The sequence below is a fragment of the Protopterus annectens genome, chromosome 3.part0 (genome assembly GCF_019279795.1).
Source record: "Protopterus annectens isolate FY-2018-M chromosome 3.part0, PAN1.0, whole genome shotgun sequence".
In the NCBI taxonomy this organism is placed as follows: domain Eukaryota; kingdom Metazoa; phylum Chordata; order Ceratodontiformes; family Protopteridae; genus Protopterus; species Protopterus annectens.
Window position 1 is genome coordinate 442,353,249 of NC_056731.1, and position 21,060 is coordinate 442,374,308.

The 21,060-nt window shown below is 40.1% G+C and overlaps 1 protein-coding gene across 1 annotated transcript in view; it reads left to right on the forward strand.

Moving 5' to 3' along the window:
- Positions 1 to 21,060, forward strand: part of FYCO1 (FYVE and coiled-coil domain autophagy adaptor 1) — a 2,135,985-nt gene that overhangs the window by 31,845 nt on the left and 2,083,080 nt on the right. The window contains exon 2 of the mRNA XM_044064867.1: positions 2,637 to 2,785. Coding sequence (XP_043920802.1) covers positions 2,731 to 2,785 — 55 coding nt within the window. The 5' untranslated portion in view covers positions 2,637 to 2,730. The remainder of the gene's footprint in view (positions 1 to 2,636; positions 2,786 to 21,060) is intronic.

The window sequence follows — 21,060 nt, forward strand, 5'->3', positions numbered from 1 at the left end:
CGTCTTTTCCCGGTTAGGGGTCGCCACAGCGGAACTCCGGTCCGCTAATGATTGGCAGTAGATTTTTACGTGCCAAGTTGCCGGCCCTGATGCACAACCTTCAATGAAGGTACGCCCATTCACGCATGTCTCCACACAGAAGACGCTCTAGCTGAGAATTGAACAGGACAACGTCTTACTGTGAGGCGACAACGCTACCACAGCACCACCACCGCAGTTAAAACAGACAAAGTTAATGAGACAAATAATGTTGTCTGAAGGTACATTAGATAAGAGTCACAAACATAATGCACTGGAAACACTGTCTGAGGGAAGCTGTTTAAATGTATGAAAGTGTATGCATTTTCAAGGCTGTCTTGTATAATTAAATGTAAAATATATATTAACACAATTGAGAACAGTACCTAACAGTAAGATACTAACTACTTTATTTTGTTTTGTATGTTTGGTTAAAATCCCATTTGTTGTTAGGCTTCAGAGATACAGATTCTCAGTTAACAGACTGAACTGTCTTTGGTGCTGATGAAATACAGCTTGCCTTCCTTATAACTTGTGCTTTACTGCAAAAATGTAAAGTCACTGTATCTGGATAGCAAAGCCTGAACTTGTAGAAGCAGCTAACAGCTTTTGAAATACGTAATGAAAAGCCAAGGAAATATGTTTAAAATGGGTAATGATTGTAGGGATGAACATCTTTTAAATATGAATGAATATTGATCGCCTTGTTTTATAGCAATACAAGGATAGAGGGAAAGCTTCAGAATTAGAGTTACAGACAGGTGAAATAAACAGATCGGTGATTTATAATGTGCTCTCTCCAGTCCAAAGCAATCTGCTTAGAGAGGACTGGAAAAAAACTGTATATTGTTCTTTGTATAGAATATCAACTCCACTACCCTGCCCTACCATGATTTTACAAACAATACATACAGTGTGACCTATAATCGAAGAAATTTAGTTTTCCAGCCTTAAGGGTAGTACTGACTTTCCTTAAATAAGAATAAAGCAAAAAAAGGAAAACTAGTATTACAGGAACAGTTATTGATATCTGCATACAAACTATTTAATTAAATATATGGTTGTCAAAACAACTTATGTAAGAGATGTATCAAAGATCACAGAAAGAAAACAGGATTCAAGCTGCTATTACTTGTTTAAAACCACGGTTTATTAAGTTAAAACAAGAGATTTGAGCACTTTTGCCCTTGTCAGAATTTCATCAGATCTAATGTATTTTAGCTAATATCTTGATTATATCTTAGTAATATGCGTAGATTGAATTCCAAATCATGTAGTTTCAATCCAGAGCAGAACAGACCAATAAGCAAAAAGAACAGCAAACCTTGAGTCCAGGAATTTCTCAAAAAGCCTTTAATGTTCAAAACCACGATCAAACAAATGAACAGGACAAAATACTTCATGAAATGAATACTAAGCGCTTTCACCCACACACAGGGGGCATCATCAGAGTACAACATATGCTACAAAGTCATCCCTTTATATAGTACATTCAAAATAAATTAACTAACAATTAATCAATTAACTTAGTCAAACTTGCAATGCAAATCTTCCTTGTCTTAAAGGAAAAATACAATTGTAATAAAAAATAAAATGAATAATTGTTTTAACTCAAACAGTGTATTTGAAAATTATTTATAATGACATCAAATTCACTTTCAAATACAATATTTAAAAATATGCAAATAAATTATAAATTCAAAATAATTTAAATATTTAAATGTGAAATATAATGTGAGATATAATGTCAAATATTATAGGTAAGACCTAAAAAAGTGTGTTGAATGAAATAAATTTGATTAATACAATAATGTAATAAAAAATATAAAATACACTTTGAATTTGCAATATAAAATATATAATGTATGTATTAAATATAAATAGTGTAAATATGTTTATATAAAAGAGTAACATGTAATAAATAATATGGTTATATAATTATTAGTGTAAATAGTTATAAACTATGTATAATAAATATAAATTAGCATTGATATAAAGTGGTATAATAAAATATGTTTATGGAAATATGTAAATATAATGAATGTTAATCTAAAATTACATGAATAAATCCTTCAAATTAAAAATAAAAATTAAAATTCCAAATCATGTGACACATGAGGAGCATATGAGGGGCAGAGCAGGTTAAAGCACACACGTCTGTATATTTATAAATGTATAAATATATATATATATATACATACATGCGTATATAGATGTACATAGGAGTATGTATATGTCTATGTGAATGTGTAAATATATATATATATATATATATATATATATATATATATATATATATATATACATATACATACACACACACAGAGAGAGAGAGAGACCGACATATGCACACACACATCACACATGCATGTGTCATGTTGCAGAGATACTTATATGGATATAATTGCATTTTATTTCTAGCTATAAAGTTGACTTTAGCTTTTCAAGAAAGTTTTCTCCACATTTGTGTGCGTTTGGCCATGATTCCTCTAATTTTCTATTTTTTTTAGTTATCTTTTAAACTTTTTTTGTATTTATACTGGATTTAATGAAAATGTAGATCACTGAATATTTTAATATGTGTATTACAGTCATGTATATGCTTCATTAAATTTCAGATGATGGAAAACTTGACGTCCAGCTTAGAGGTCTTTCTTAAATTGACTGACTAGGACAGTGAAGAGGACTGCACCTTTTAAATCAGGATTCAGTATGGCATCATCTGTTGGAGAAAGCCAGCTTCAAAGGATTATCCGAGATTTGCAAGGTATGTCAAATGCAGTTTAACTGTCTAAGCAGGTGACTCATTAACTGTTATCAAGTCACAGAGCATCAGTCATAGTCCATCAGAATCACTTGACTGCTAGCCATCTTCAGATTGCAGAAACACCAGAAAACATCTTGACCCACCACCCCTCTGCTCCTTATATGTACTAATTCCACCGACTCTGAGATTCCAGTTTTTCAGGGAAAAGGGATATAACCAGGATAGTGCATTCTTAATCTGCACTACTCATACCTCAGAATTACATATTTGTGTTCAACATTTGGAATGTCACTCACTGCTGATCTTAAGCCTGTTACCCAAATGTAAATGCTTCATTAGCAAGATCTCTTTGCTGTATATTTTCGCCATGTTATTTGACAGCATATGCACTTGTAGAGCAAGTTTTATAGTTAAAATGATTAAAGCCGTTAAAATCAATTTCTTGATTCTTGCTGTGAGATATTGCTTCCTTTCTGCCTAAAAAATGTGATCTCTATACAGATTTTTAATTTTAATTAGTTCTATTCACTTGCTCAGTTTGAGAAATTACATTTTCAGACTTAACACAGTACTGATTGACAAAGTCTGTACTTGCCTTAAGTACAAAATTAGTATTAGCTAACAGAGAAGGAAATGTTATCACCTGAGCCTGAAGTACCAGTACAGATATTACTTATAGGTAGGGACTGGAGTTTGATTTGCAACAATGAGGATGTATCCAGGATACATCCAGAAAAACACATAGAGCCAGCAAACTGTGACCTGAAAGAAATTTATTAATTAAAACAGCATGAAAACAAGTAACCAGACCGGTTTCGGCTGGTAAGAGACACAGCCTTCATTAGTGTAAACATAAAAAGTCAAGTGCTACTGTTTAAATACATGCATCATTAACCCCATTGGTTCATTTTAAAATTGCTCTTTAAGAAAAGTTGGGAATAATCCACCTAGCTTTACAATCCATTTCTTCTCTTTGGAGTCTAAAATGGAATGCCAATCTGTTTTGTTTAGTTTGTTACCCTTTACCACATCAATTATCATAAAAGTAAATTTTGCTGATTTATGTGACATACATTGTTTATACAATGCATTATTAGATTTTTTATTCTTTATGTTACTTACATGCTCAGAGATTCTCTGCCTGCGAGGACGAGATGTTTGCCCATTGTAGAAAGAACCGCAGGTACATGTTGCCAGATATACAAGCCAGTCGCTGCTGCAATTAGCAAAAAATTTTATATCATATACCATGCCACAATTTTTGCTTGTGAACTGTTTAGACTTGGTTATTTTATCACAATTTGTGCAATCCTATCAATGGTTTACCTGTCAAAGTGGTTTGTGTAAGTTGAGACCAGCTGTTGTCGTGAGAATGTTTGTAATGGTTGAAACAAGATGCCAGGTTCTTCCCTTTGCGAAATGAAAACAGACATCTATCCGGCAATATATTAGCTAGCTCTTGATCACACTGTAATATATTCCAATGTCTGTGTATACTGTTGATTAATATATCTGAGTTCCTTGCATAAGTGGTCACAAATCTAATCGGTTGAGGATCTTGTTTGTTCCGTGATTTGTAAGTTAACAAATCCTCCCTGTTTAATGCATTTTCCCAGTTACTGGCCCGCCGAACATGTCCCATATTGTATCCCCTGGACCTGAATCTCTTGGTCAAATCCTGTCTGTGTTCTTGAAAGGTTGGTTCTTGAGAGCAAATACGCCTCATTCATATAAATTGTGATTTGGGGATATTTCTTGCTATGTGAGGGGGATGAAAGCTGGATGCATGGAGGACAGTGTTGTATTCCGGGTACTTCCTAAAAACCTGTGTACTTAAAGTATGATCAGGTAATCTGTTGATCAACACATCAAGGAAGGTAATGGTATCTACATGGTGGTTAACTGTGAATTGTAGACCCCATTTGTTGTCATTCAGATAAGATATGAATTCCAGTAGATAATCCACATCTGCCCTCCATACCATCCAGTAATCATCCAAATACCGCCTCCAAATGTCAATTTCATCCAGAAAGATATTGTGACTGCTATCATAAAGTATTTGTTCCTCAATGAATGCCATAAATAGGTCAGCATAAATGCGGGCAAAAGATGCCCCCATAGCTGTACCCTTGGTTTGCCAATAGCAAGTGCCTTGGTAAAAAAAAGACATTGTTAGTTAGGACATGTTCTGCAAGGCCTACAAGAAAGGTATTGAAGTCGGGCTGATATAAACCAGCCACCTGTAACCAGTGGGCAAGAGCTTCCAAACCAACCTGATGGGGGATGTTAGTGTAAAGAGCACTGACATCAAGTGTGCACATTAGCCAACCTGGTTCTAACTGGGTTTCAGAAATGATTTTCAGGAATTCTGTAGTGTCCTGTAGACGGGAACATACCCTGGTAGCAAAGGTTTCAAATACCTGGTAAGAAAAATGGACAAAGGTTCCGTAATGTATCCCCTACCTGGCACAATAGGTCTGCCTGGTGGATGAACCAGATCTTTGTGTATTTTGGGTAAAAAAATAGATGTACTGATTGGCAGAATCCTGAATCGTAAGTTGATGCATCACCCTGTCAGTAATAATACCTTCATCCCTAGCAGTTGTCAGGAAATCATCTATTTGCTTCTTGAGTCTAAAGGTGGGGTTGATCGGCATTTCCGAATAGTAGCATCTATCCAGAAGCTGTCTCTTGGCCTCATTGTCATACTCAGACCAATTCATTACTACTACTGCCCCACCCTTATCAGCAGATATGATGACAATATCCTTGTTGTTCTTTAATTCCATAACGCATCCTTTTCAGCCAAAGACAAATTATTGGGTTTGAATGAAATATCAGAGCTACGATAGTGCAGATCTTTGAGAATCCTGCTCTGAAACTGGTGCACTATGGGATGCATAGGGGGAAGATATCGTGATTTATGGTATGTGAAAGTGTCATAGTTAGTGTTGCCATCTGTATTACCAAACTGCAACTTAAGATTAAGTGTTCTACAAAAAGACATTACATCTTGTGCCAGAACATCCTCAGAGACCACAAAACCAGGAATAAAAGTTAGTCCTTTATTCAGGATGGACATATGAGTAGTTGACAGATTAAAATCGGATAGGTTCAAAGCATTTGCATTTACATTCTTGTTTATTTCTGTATTGCTAGTCTCAAAAGACTTTGGATATTGTTGATTTTTCCTGTGCTTCCTCCCCCCTCGTTTGTATCTTGTCCTAAAGGGACAAATCCCTGTGTCCTTTTGGGGGTTGGTGAATCTGATGCCAGGCGCATATCGCTATCCGTACAGGAGGATAGATCATCAGTAGATGATCCATTATCTACTGGCCATTTTCTAAGATTAGATCTGGGCCTCTTCCTTTTGGGAGTTCTGGATTGATTAGGTGTGAATCTGACATGCTTATTGGTATTGCTAAATGGGTTGTTACCTTAATAGTCTAGCTGGTCACGTTGGAATTTTTTGATTTTTCTGGATTTAAGTTGTTTTTCAAGGTTACTTAAATCCGTAGCTACCTTATTCAAGTGTCTAGTGAAAAGTGTTTCTCCTTCAAATTTCTGCACTTCACTGCACAGTTTTGTGACTTCATTGATCTCACGATCGACCACTCTGTCATGGTACTTGGCCAAAGCCTCAGCAAAAGACATGGTAGCTTGTTGCTGAATAGCTGCCCACTGACTATTTAGTTCATCATCCGCTTCACTAACATGAGGCTGTATTCTGATTCTAAGTCCTCTAGGTGTTATACCTTTGGCCATGTAGGCCTTGAAAAGCTTAGAATGCCATACATTAGATCTCAATGACCTTAAATGTTTGTGCAACTGGTCAAAAGCCATACCACAACTGGACTCAGGCCCCAGAGAACCACTGTTACTACCACTGTCTGTACTGGTACCTAAACCAAATACTCCATGGTCCTCTCTGTCAGCTGATAAACCAGATATCAAACTGATTAGGTCCAGGCTCTGAACTGGCAATAAATATGAAATTAAACTCTTTGTGGTAATAACAAATCAAGAACAGGCTTCTCAAGTACAGGCCAACATGGGGGAGGACTTTGGCTGACAAAGTTTGCAGATGACGGTGCCAGAGCCATGGCCTGAAGTTAAGCGCCAAAATGTATAGTCATACCTTCGGGGAAAAACCTAAGTCCACTACCTGTTATTATTATGCTTCAAAATACATATTGTCTAAATAGATATTGGCAATAATAGCATATACCCAGAAACCTGGTAGTGCTAAGTCAATATCAATAGACCATAACCAGTCCCTGGATACAGGAGCAATAATAGCCAAAGAACAAAAGCCAGATACTGGCAAATTATTATGAATGCTACGCTCCCTTGTTCCTACAATGGTGACTGAATGCCTTAAGTCATCATTGGGAATGTTGAAAACAACATATTGACCATTTTATATCAGATATTAATAAAGGTTTGAAAACTGACAGAGCAGAATCAAAATATGCACAATTCCAATATGTAAGTATCAGAGGTTCCTACTGGACCAAGAGCCAGAGTATAATATATTGACCCAAATAGTCAAAGGGAAAATGCCAACAGCAATTGTTCAATGATACCTAAAAATGATTGAAGTACCATGACAGCAATATGTCAGCCAAAAACTGTACAGTATGCCCAGAAACCTTCTAAGAGGAAATATTCCAACAACTAGTCTATCAAGGCTTAACCTGAGGATTAAAGAATAATGAATCCTTAAGTGCTGGACTCATGTGAATGATTCCCATAAATAGAAACCATAATCAATAAAAAGTTAAAAATAAGAATAGGACAGCAACCACATAAAGATGATAACATTGGTCACCTGAGCTAGAAATGGGGTAAAACACGTGTCGATTTTAATAAATCATAGACAGTAATGCTGGGACCACTATTGTAAGGCTGTTCAGTGCCAAAAGATAAATGAACAGGCACTGCCTAAAGTTGTATTGTCATCAGCCCAATGAAGCCAAAGCTGTGTACAGTATATTGCAGACCATATGAGAAGAAACCGTACACGGATTGGCAATTGTAAATGAACAAAATAGTTATGTCCCCAAAAAACTTGAGCGTATCCCTTGGAGACCTGTCCACTAATGAAAGAATTTTAAACCTCCTTTCGTTTGCATATATGTTGTTCCACTTGCCCCATAGTTATGACTAAATTATGCCATGTTCCCATTCATAAATATGAACAAACAATATAACCTTGGTAAAGCAATATCACCCTATCCAGTTGTTACTCCAAAAATCAAAAGACAAGCCTAATGATGTCTGATGATCAAGAGAGGTCATTGTGCCCCTCTACTCATCACTTATCAGGCCCATAATTGAATACAGTGCCCCATTTGGGATGTACCTTACCCGACACCTGCAGCAACTTGAAAGACCCCAAAAGTACCTCACCAAGAGGATCAAGGGGCTCAAACAGATGCCCTATGCAGTTCGGCTAAAGAAACTCCAGCTCTACTCAGTTGTGTACCGCCTACTCAGAGGCGATCTGTGTCTGACGTATAAAGCCATGTCCAACCCAGAATTAGTGGACATGCTTCACCTCAGGAAATCCAAATCCCTTAGAGCTACATGCTCCAGGGACTTCAGCACAGAAATAAATAGGACATGCTGGAGGGCCAGATTCATATCCCAGAGGCTCCCCTCACTCTGAAACAAAATCCCAGTCCATGTTAGGCAGAGCCCCTCACTGACCCTCTTCAAGAGAAATCTTGACGAGTGGATGGGAGATCGTAAGTTTACCCCTGGGATCTCTTCTGTGTCCCTGCTTGACAGAGGTACAGTAAACTAACCTTAAAAGGGCTACCTTCTGTGACCTACTATACAGAGGCACAGTCAACTTATCTAAAAGGGTGACGAAAGCCAAACACACTCTGGCTAGGCTTATAAATGCCCTAGGGCAGATAGCCTAGTATCAACCTATGAACCTATGACACACAATTAAATGATTCCTTTATTGTCCAAAGGAAATAGCAACATGTAAGAAACAAATCCCATCAATAAATCAGTGGGCATACACAGACATGACATAAATAGCTGCTATTGGCAAACCAAGGGTACAGCTATGGGGGCATTTTTTGCCCCCATTTATGCTGACCTATTTATGGCATTCATTAAGGAACAAATAATTTATGATAGCAGTCACAATATTTTTCTGGATGAAATTGACATTTGGAGGCAGTATTTGGATGATTGCTGGATGGTATGGAGGGAAGATGTGGATTATCTACTGGAATTCATATCCTATCTGAATGACAACAAATGGGGTCTACAATTCACAGTTAACCACCATGTAGATACCATTACCTTCCTTGATTTGTTGATCAGCAAATTACCTGATCATACTTTAAGTACACAGGATGTTCTTCGTCTCACATTGCTGCAGTCATAACCTGTGGGTAGTCCGCTGTCCTCGGTCGGCCCGAATACCAAAGAGTTAGGCTGGCGTCGGTCATGGGCGCCCAGAGCTGACGTCAGTACGTAGTGGTACTTAAGCGCATGACCGACGCCATATCCTCAGTCTTTCTTGCCGCGTGGTCTGAAGCAGAAGCAGCGTTTGCAAGTGCCGCTCGGCGTTCTGAAATTTTCAATTTTCGAGTTTCAGACCGAAGACCAAGTTGGGCTAAGTACCCCTTTGGGGAAAATTTTTGTCTTTTCTTGCCTCAGTTAATCCGGATGTCAGAAAAAGTTAATAATTGTATTTCTTGTGGGAAACAGATACCTCATAGGGACCATCATTCTCTCTGTATTCCTTGCTTGGGGCCTGAGCACGACGTAGTCTGGTGTCGCTTTTGCGCTAGATTTAATAAGCGCACCATTAAACGCAGATTAGACTGTGCTAGGTTGGTTTTCGGTAACCGGTGTAACTACAACATGCCGTCGGATCCTCCGACGCCCGCTACTGCAAAAAAGCGAAAAGATAAATCTTTAAGGTCAAAACCGGATGAGTTGTCCGTTGCGGATGCCGGTTCTATGGAATCTACGGTTGAATCTGTGGATCCAGCCGAGGTCTCGGCTGAATCCCAGGGGGAACCTTTACTGTTACAGGAGTTGGCCTCTCAGGAGTTAGGCCAGGCCGAGGGTGCTTCTCAAGTTTCTGTGGTTCCATCCTTACAAAAGGTTATTAGGCCTTCTACTTCAGTCTCTAAAGGCCCTGCTAAGGCTAGACCTGGTCTTTCTGGTACGGGCCATAGCCCTAGTTCTTCAGGCTCTGTTCATAAAAAACATATGTTGAAAGTGGCAGAGGATTTGATTACTTTGATCAGGGGTTCTATGCCCCCTCCAGAGAAGAGGCCTAGGGTGGAGACAGATTTAGAGGGTATGGAGCATTCCTCTGATTACTCTGAGTCCTCAGCTGAGGATATTCAGGATTTTCCTCCCTATTCAGATTCGGATGCAGAGGATTCCTGTCCTTCTGCTTCTCCTCCAGAGGATTTTTCCTTTTCTGAAACCTTGCATTCCATGAGGGAGCATTTCAAGTGGGAAGGTCAGGATTTTTCAGATTCTCATAAGAGGCTTAGGGAATTTTTGTTTTTGCCACAACATAGACCTTTGGCTATTCCCCCTGTTTTAGATGTGGTTCAGGATGTTTTTTCTGAAGCTTCCCTTAATCCTGATTCTTTACCCCTGCCCCTGTCAAGCCAGACAGGTATTACAGAGTTCCAGAGGCACATAAATATTTGTATAAGAGTCCTAGAGCTGACCCAGAAACTATTATTCAAGGGCCTAAAGGTGTCAGGGCTTCTGTGGTTAAGAATCCAGTTCCTTTGGATAAAGATTCTAGAGCGTTGGATAGGTGGGGTAAAAGTGTACACCTCTTCTACGTTAGCTATGAGGGCTTTAAATTGCCAATTTCATATGCTGAAGTATCAGAACTTTCTGTTAGGTCAGTTAAAATCTAAGGTAGATGCTCTATCTGAGGGTATAGAGTGTAAGGAATTGCAGGACTTGGTTCATGCTTCTGACCAAGTTGGTAAACATTCCTTGCAGTGTGGCTTTGATGCCCTTCAGGCTTCTTCCAGGGTGGCTGCTACTGTTTCAGTTATTCGTAGACATGCCTGGCTTAAGGATCAAAATTTGTCAGAGCATGTTAAAGCTCGGATTTTGGATGCTCCTCTTCAATCTGAAGTTCTTTTTGGTTCCCCTGTGGAGTCAGTTTTGAAAAAGATGGAAGACAAAGCTAAGTCTATGCAGACGGTTAAGGAATTTTTGCAAGTGCAGCCCCCTAAGTTTAGCAGGAATTGGCCTGCAAGAGGATGGTCTTACCCTTCTTCGGATTTTCAGTCTAAGGGCAGGTCTAGACGTGGTAAGGGCAGGGCTCACACTCAGGGTTCTTTCAGACCTAGGACTTGGAGTTCTCCTGCACAATCTTCTGGTGAGGGCAGGAGTCAGCCTTTTCGTAAACAGACCCAATGACCTGTATCTTCAGCTGCCAGATCCTTCTTTTCTGGCAGCTCCTCTAGGAGGAAAGTTGGCACTTTTCAGACAAAATTGGCATTTGGTCACCCAGGACAAATGGGTGTTGGACATAATAAATCAAGGCTACAAGTTTTATTTTCACACTTTTCCTCCTTTCAAAGGCATGCCAGATGTACCTCCTCAGCAAAGGCTGGAGGCTCAAGAACAAATTTCTTTGCTTTTACAGATGGGGGCAATCCAGGTGGTACCTCTGTCAGAAGAAGGCCTAGGGTTTTATTCTCGTCTATTCCTAGTGCCAAAGAAAGGAAACACTTGGAGGCCAATTCTGGATTTGTCCATTCTCAATACATACCTAGACATTCCAAAGTTCAAGATGTTAACATTACAGCAACTTCTGCCTCTGCTAGGCAAAAATCACTGGATGGTAACTCTGGATCTCAAAGAGGCCTATCTTCACATTCCTATCAGGCCCAGCTGCAGGAGATTCCTGCGTTTTCGGGCTGGTACTTCTCATTATCAGTTCTCTGCATTGCCCTTTGGTTTATCTACTGCGCCCAGGGTGTTCACAAAGGTTCTGGCTCCTGTAATAGCTTTCTTAAGACTGAGGGGAATACAAATTTATCCTTATCTGGACGATTGCCTTATTCTTGCTTAAGACAAAGACAAGTTACTTCAACATCTACAGTATGTAATGGCAGTTTTAAGGTGCCTAGGGTATTCTGTGAACGAAACAAAGTCCAGTCTAGTACCCTCTCAGGACATGTGCTTTCTGGGTGTGAGACTGAATACAGCCTCTCAGATGGCTTTTCTGACCCCGGACAAAGAAAGAACTCTTCATCTATACTTCCAGCAATTATCAGTACTGTCCAGGCTGACTGCAAGGACAGTCCTTCAAGCCTTGGGGTTCATGGCATCTTGCATTCTGGTACTTCCCAATGCCAAACTGCATATGAGGAAGCTACAATGGTATCTCAAAAGTGTATGGACTCAACACTGCCACGACTTGGACACTGTCATTCAGATAATACCTTGCATCCAAAAGGAATTCTTGTGGTGGGCACAGGAATGTCACCTAAACAAGGGACTCTCTGTGACCCGACCAGAGGCGAGTCAGATCTTAACGACAGATGCCTCAGACCTGGCTTGGGGAGCACACTTCAATGGGAAATGGATTCAAGACACGTGGCCTCCCAGACTACAGCATTTGCATATCAACATGAAGGAGATGTTAGCAGTCCAGTTTGCCCTGATGGCTTTCAAGGGCCTACTTCAACCAGGACAGGTGTTGATACGAACAGACAGCACTACAATCATGTGGTACATCAACAAGCAGGGGGGAACCCATTCTTACCCTCTTTGCAGACAAGCTATGATATTGTGGTAGACTGCTCTGAGTTTGCACATCACTCTTCAAGCACGGTTTCTGCCAGGGGCACAGAACTCCCTAGCAGATGTATTGAGCAGACAAATTGTGGATCCCCACGAGTGGAAATTGGATCCTCTAGTATTCAAACAGTTGACAGTGGCTTGGGGAACTCCAGACATAGATCTGTTCGCTTCCCCTCTAAATTTCCAACTACCAAAATTTTGCACAAAGATGTTTCACCCAAAAGCTTAGAATTGGATGCTCTATCTTTCAGTTGGAACAACCTTCACGTCTATGCTTTTCCTCCTCTGCCTCTCCTTACCAAGGTACTCTTGAAAGTCAGGCGGGACAAGCCTTGCATGATTTTAATAGCACCAGATTGGCCACGACAACACTGGTATCCTCTGTTGAGGAGTTTAATTCAGGAGCCTCCTTGGCCTTTGCCACAGCTTCCTCACTTGTTGTCCCAGTCAAGCACTCATTTGCTCAATGTCAGGGTGCAGTCCCTGCATCTAACAGCCTGGCGAATTCTGTTTTAGAGCCTATGGGTTCTCAGCTTCCTCAACGGGTTTTGGATGTCATTTTGGAAGCCAGGCGGCCCAGCACTAGAAAGGTTTATGCTGATAAATGGAGGAGATTTTTTCTTTGGAGCACAACAAAGGACTTTGATGTCTCGGTACCTAATTTGAGTTTTACACTGCAGTACCTTACTGAATTACTAGACAAGGGTTTGCCATTTTCCTCTGTGAAGGTTCATGCTGCAGCCATTTCTGCTCACTATGATTGTGACCCTCCTTTATTTTCTCACCCTTTGTTTAAGCAATTTCTTAGAGGGGCAAAAAATATAAGACCCCCACGTAGAGCTCCTACTCCTTCCTGGGATCTCAATTTTGTGTTGGAGAAGCTTACTTTGCCTCCTTTTGAACCTGCAGCTACGTCGGAATTGAAGTTTTTGTCTTGGAAGACTGCCTTTTTGTTGGCCATTACTTCTGCTAGAAGGGTATCTGAATTGCAGGCTCTCATGGCAGTTGAACCCTTTCTAATATTCCATAAGGATAGAGTTTCCTTACGTACTAACCCTACTTTTATGCCAAAAGTTATTTCTAATGTGGCCTTGAACCAGTCTATCCATTTGCCTACCTTTTATGCTGATCCCCAAAATAAGGGGGGAAAAATCTTGCATTCTTTGGATGTACACAGGCAGTTACGTTACTATTTGAGCAGAACTAAGGAGTTCAGACAGACTCAACAGTTATTTGTTTCTTTTGCTTTGAGTTCACAAGGGAAAGCTGTTTCTAAGCAGACTATTTCAAAGTGGATTGCTAATTGTATTGCCTTTTGTTATTCTCATCATGGGAAGAATGTTCCTGCTGGGATTAGACCTCATTCCACTAGGGCTACTGCCACATCTACTGCTTTTGAGGGGTGTAGCTACTAAGGATATTTTGGAAGCAGCTACTTGGAGTTCAGTTCACACTTTTACTAAGCATTACCATCTCCCTCTTTACTCCAAGTCCAGGGCTGGGTTTGCCACTGCAGTCTTACAGGGCATGTTAGCAGCCCCTAATGCTTTTTAGTTTGCCAGCCTCCCTTTTCCTTTGCTTTGGGATTCTACCCACAGGTTATGACTGCAGCAATGTGAGACGAAGAACATAGTACAGTTTTGTACCTACCATAAATGTAGATGTTTGAGGATCCACATTGCTGCAGTCCTATTTTCCCTCCCTCCTTCCCCTCTATGGTTTGGGGTTGTTGTTGTTGTGGTTGTTGTTGTTATTGTTCCTTAGGGATTATTGTTATTTTCTCCTTTGTGGCTCTGGCCTTTCCTTTTTTAAGGCCTTCTGACATCTGGGGCAAGAAAGACTGAGGATATGGCGTCGGTCATGCGCTTAAGTACCACTACGTACTGACGTCAGCTCCGGGCGCCCATGACCGACGCCAGCCTAACTCTTCGGTATTCGGGCCGACCGAGGACAGCGGACTACCCACAGGTTATGACTGCAGCATTGTGGATCCTCGAACATCTACATTTATGGTAGGTACAAAACTGTACTTTTTTAGGAAGTACCCGGAATACAACACTGTCCTTCATGCATCCAGCTTTCATCCCCTTCACATAGCAAGAAATATACCCAAATCACAATTTATATGAATGAGGCGTATTTGCTCTTAAGAAACCACCTTTCAAAAACACAGACAGGATTTGACCAAGAGATTCAGGTCCAGGGGATACAATATGGCACATGTTCTGGGGGCCAGTAACTGGGCAAACGCATTAAACAGGGAGGATTTGTTAATTTACAAATCACGGAACAAACAAGATCCTCAACCATTTAGATTTGTGACCACTTATGCAAGGAACTCAGATATATTAATCAACAGTATACACAGACATTGGAATATATTACAGTGTGATCAAGAGCTAGCTAATATATTGCCAGATAGATGTCTGTTTTCATTTCGCAAAGGGAAGAACCTGACATCGTGTTTCAACCATTACAAACATTCTCACGACAACAGTTGGTCTCAACTTACACAAACCACTTTGACAGGGGAACCATTGATAGGATGTTTTCCATGTGGTCATTGCACAAATTGTGATAAAATAACCAAGTCTAAATAGTTCACAAGCAAAAATTGTGGCATGGTATATGATATAACATTTTTTGCTAATTGCAACAGCGACTGGCTTGTGTATTTGGCAACATGTAACTGCGGTTCTTTCTACATTGGGCAAACATCTCGTCCTCTCAGGCTGAGAATCTCTGAGCATTTAAGTAACATAAAGAATAAAAAAATCTAATAATGCATTGTATAAACACTGTATGTCACATAAATCAGCGAAATTTACGTTTATGATCATTGATGTGGTAAAGGGTAACAAACTAAACAAAACAGGTTGGCATTCCATTTTAGACTCCAAAGAGAAGAAATGGATTGTAAAGCTAGGTGGATTATTCCCAACTGGTCTTAATGAGCAATTCTAAAATGAACCAATGGGGTTAATGATGCATGTATTTAAACAGCAGCACTTGATTTTTTATGTTTACACTGATGAAGGCTGTCTCTCTTACCAGCCGAAACCGGTCTGGTTACTTGTTTTCATGCTGTTTTAATTAATAAATTTCTTTCAGGTCACAGTTTGCTGGCTCTATGTGTTTTTCTGGATGTATCCTGCATTACATCCTCATTGTTGCAAATCAAACTCCAGTCCCTACCTATAAGTAATATCTGTACTGGTACTTCAGGCTCAGGTGATAACATTTCCTTCTCTGTTAGCTAATACCAATTTTGCACTTCAGGCATTTATAGACTTTGTCAATCAGTACTGTGTTAAGTCTGAAAATGTAATTTCTCAAACTGAGCAAGTGAATAGAACTAATTAAAATTAAAAATCTGTATAGAGATCACATTTTTTAGGCAGAAAGGAAGCAATATCTCACAGCAAGAATCAAGAAATTGATTTTAACGGCTTTAATCATTTTAACTATAAAACTTGCTCTACAAGTGCATACGCTGTCAAATAACATGGCGAAAATGCACAGCAAAGTGATATTGCTAATGAAGCATTTACATTTGGGTAACAGGCTTAAGATCAGCAGTGAGTGACATTCCAAATGTTGAACACAAACATGTAATTCTGAGGTATGAGTAGTGCAGATTAAGAGTGCACTATCCTGGTTATATCCAGGATATATGCTACATAGAACTAGCATGTACCCCACACATATTTTCAACCGCATATTTGAAAATCAAGTCATACGAATTTCTAGACTATGTACCAAGGAAGATATATTTCAACAAGAGTTTAACCAATTGGTGGATAACTTGGCAACCAGAGGGCACGAGAAGAATCAGATGGACTTTGAACAAGCGATGGAATTATGAAGAGGCAAAGGAAATCCATATTATCATTATAAACATGTAAAAGGACAGAAGAATAATGAAACCCAAGAGTCCTTAAGATGTATATTAACTTATGCACCAGATAATAAACAAATAAAGTTATTCAAAAATACTGGCCAGTTTTAACAGTGGATCCTAAAATTAAAAGTATAGTAGGTGAAAAACCCAAATTCACATACAAAAACAAGAAGAACTTGAAAAGTCTACTGTGTAACAATAGAACAGAAACAACACAGAGAAGTGTAGTAAAGAAAAAGGGAACTTTCAAATGTGGGAAGTGTAAGGCATGCAAATATATTAATACGACTAATGTGTTCCAACATCCTATCACACATAAAGTATATTCTTACAAAGGGAATGGAAATTGCAATACAGAGAATGTGATATATATAGCCAGCTGTGAAGGATGCATGTCGTTCTATGTGGGCAAAACTAACAGAAAGTTCAAAGAACGTATTTTACGGCATCTAAGAGACATCAATAACAAGATAGAAGTTAATGCTTTGTATCAGCATATAAAGCAAAATCCAGGGCATAGCTTTAAATTTATGATATTAACTCATGTTTCAGTTACAGCACGAGGTGGAGATTTATTCAACAGAACTTTAAAAATAGAAATGGAATGGATTATGAAGTTGCGTGCCAGTCAAAGTCCTGGCCATAACGCAGTAGTCCCCTTAAAACCAGTAGTAAAAGAAAGGAGACTTAGGGGGTGATAATATATGTCTATCACAAAACCACTAAGAAGTAGGCTGAATAACATGACAGTAAAGCTATACAACTAGCTACTAAAGAACATGTGAGAATGGACTCCTCCCAAGAGGACAGAATAACCAGTGACATACTTGCAGGAACTTAGGAAGTTAAACTGATTTGGCAGTGTATATAAAAACAAATTGGATACAAGTAATAAGTGTAACCAATGAATAATGAAGGCAGAGAGTCTAATTTGAATATAATACCTCATTGGTCAATACCGAGAATACACACAGTATAAAAGGAAGAGCAAAGCAGATAAACACAGGATCTGAAGAAGGTTTACAACCGAAAGCGCTTATCCATTCCTGAGTCCGTTTTTGAACACAAGCAGCATGCTTATTTGAAGTTGGCTTTAGAACTAGGAATATTTTGGAACCAGCTCCAGAGACTTTGCAAACAGGCAGTTTGCTGATTCCATTTGGCTTCAGAGGAAGGAAGAATCATTTATCCTGTAATTCGTTTAAGTGCACAGGCAGCACGCCGATTTGAAGTTGGTCTTAGACTTTGGAAATTAATTCCGGTGTCCTTGAACACGGGTTGCATATTGGAATCAATTGGCTTCAGAAGAAGGAAGAGCTTTGGGACTTGTCCCCCCCCCCCCTATTTTACACACAGGCTGTATGCTGGTTACAGATTGGCTTCCAAGTAAGGAACTTTTTGCAGCTTGTTCTAGAGCTTTTGCACACAGGCAATTTATTGACTTAGAACTTTGGAAGTACCTACTGAGGAAGCGGAGCATATAGTTGTCAGTGAATGGAGGTTTTGCACTCAAGGAAGAAAGGTAGCTGGAAGTGACTTCCAATGAATGAGTAATTTCTTGTCTAATCATATTGAGCCAAGTTACCATAACAAGAAATTTGCACCGAGGAAAGTGTGTGTTTGAACCAGTACCTTGAAGTAGGCAATTTGTCATTTTTAACTGAACAGAATTAAAACATTGTTTTTATTTAAGGAAGGACCTGGATTTCATATGTAGTACTTGCATACCAGCAACTACAAGAAAGGGGATATATAATACCCGCTCAATGGACCATCTTAAAGCTAGCTACCACGTGGAGGGAGTAGCCTTATTGTGGCTTTTCAAGGTACAATAACTCAGCTACACTTGAGAGAAATTATATTTTACAGGAACATGACCCTTTAATTGACAACTTTGTTGCACGTCCAATAACTATTTCAGATCATAAACCAGTAATTACTAAGGACTAAGGGTGGTGGAGTCTCTGTCTTCATTAAAGACAAGCACACCTCCAGACTGGTTTGACAGCATGATGCACTAGAACTGCTCCAGGTGCAACTAACAATTGTCAAGACACCCATCCAAGTTATAGCAAACTACAAACTCCACTCCATGACTCAGGATACCCACTTTTCCTAGATGGACCTAACACCCCCTAACACCCTGATCCTTGGTGACTTCAACTACCCCACCATAGACTTGGGTGATCTATTCCTGCTGTAATGCACTCACCCAACGATTCCTTGACTTCTTCAGTTCTAATGCACTAGACCAGCTTGTCTCATCCCCCACAAGGGGAGATAACATTCTGGACTTGTTTTTCACCAACATGGGTGACTGCTGCATCACCCTCATAGTATGTTCTTCCCTGGTGAGATCAGATCATTGATCTGTCTCATTCAAAGTTTGTGTTCCATCCAACCCCCCCCCCCCCAACCGTAAACAGGCTAAAAAACTTCTCAAAGGCTGTCTACAACCTTCTAAGGGAGGTGTCAGTAGCTTCACATCACCACCACCCTCAGATGATGCAGACAGCTATGCTGAGCAGTACGCCAATGCATTGTACAAGCACCTGTGCAACTGCATGGACTCAGCCATACTCAACAGAACTAAAACCTGCTCCTCAAAGAAGCACAAACCCATCTGGTGGACATCCTCTATCAACAGGCTTTACAACAGAAGGAAGAAACTGTTGTCCAAGGGTAAAAAGGCACAAATTTCCAATTGGAAAAAAACTTGCTCCTTGGCCTCAACAAGCAAATTAGATCACTAGTGAAAACCTCTAAAGCTTTTTATGAATTGAAACCAGCCTCTGAAACAAAGGGTAACCACAAAGCCTTTTTCAGTTACGTCAGGAACCTCCATGGCAAAACCCAGGTTTGTTCCAAGTTAGTTCTTAATAGTATCACTTACACTAATCCTGTTGACTTAGCCAACCTGCTAGCAGATAGATTCAATGCAAACTTCACCCCCTGTCCCCCCCAAAGTTCCATTTGACATCCCCAATACTTGTTCTGCAACTCACATCTCCGTAGACCAAAGGCTCTATCCAAGGCAAAGAACACAGCTTCCATGGGACCTGACAGTATCCCAGGTTGTATTTTGCAACACCTCCAGCAAGAACTAGCCTTGCCGTTGAGTACCCTATTCAATCACAGCCTAAGTATAGGCTTCATTCCAGCAGAGTGAAGAACTGCCATTGTCATCATATTGCACAAAGGTGGTGCCACTACTGACCCTGGAAACTATCATCCCATTAGCTTGACAAGTCTGATCTGTAAAGCCATGGAGCATATTATTATGAACCTCATAAACAAGGGCATAGGCAATCTCCAAGCACTTGACCCCACCCCGTTCAGATTCGCCAAAGGCAGATCTTGCCTGTTGAACTGGTTGAATTTTTGAGACTGTAACCAAGGCCCTGGATGAGGGGAAAGTCAGTACATACAGATTACTTTGCCTTTGTCACAACTTGGTGTAAATCCCTAGCTCATTAGGTGGGTGGCCAACTGGCTCACCAATAGGACCCACATGGTCAAAATGAGTGCCTCCGTCTGCAACAGCAGGCCTGTCACTAGTGGTTTTCCCCAGGGAATTGTCCTGGGACCTATACTTTTTGGCATCTACTTCTCAGAGGTCCAAGCAAAGACAAAAGGCCTGTGGCTGTGGCTGACCAATTTTTGCAGACAGCTGTAAGTTGGGTGCTGTTATTGACTCTACAAATTATGTTAACATACTACAAGAGGGTCTCACAGCAACAAATGACTAGTGCCAAAGTCATGGCCTTAAGTTAAACGCAGAAAAATGTATTTGCATACCATTTGGCTAAAACACAGCTCCTACGATTACCACATCAGTGGAAACCCTCTAAGCGCACAACCTGTGGTGAAAGACCTGGGTACAGAGATTGACAACAATCTGACATTTGACCATCATATAGTGGCAGTGGTCAGAAAAGCCTTTTACTTGGGTCATCTCATAAGTAAAGAGTTTGCATCCAGAAAAAAGGTTAGTACCTCTCTATACTCGTCCCTCATTAGGCCAATAATTGAGTGCAACACCTTCTTTGGTATTTACCTCTCCAAACATCTGCACCAGCTGGAAAGGCCACAGAAATACCTCACAAAGAGAATCCCTGGCCTCCAACACCTGTCCTTTGTGGACAGGTTTAAATCACTATCACTCTATTCGGTATCGTACAGATTGCTCAGAAGTGATCTATGTCTCACCTGCAAGGCAATCTCAGACCTCGTCGTACTAGAGATGCTCCATATCCGTAAGTCTAACTCCTTGCACATTACCCAATTGAAAGGCCTAAATCTATTATGCGATATTAACAAAACCTGCTGGGGAGACAGGTTTGTCTCCAAGAGGCTGCCCCCCCCCCCATCTCTGGAGTAGACTCCCTATACACGTCAAACAGAGTATGTCGCTGACCATCTTCAAGTGCAACCTTGATGAGTGGATGTGAAACCACAAATTTGTTCCGAGGTGCCACCTGTGTCCCTCATTGACAGGGGCGACAGGTGCTGATTGAGGTTCCTTTTTTGCGGATAAATTCTTGGCTGG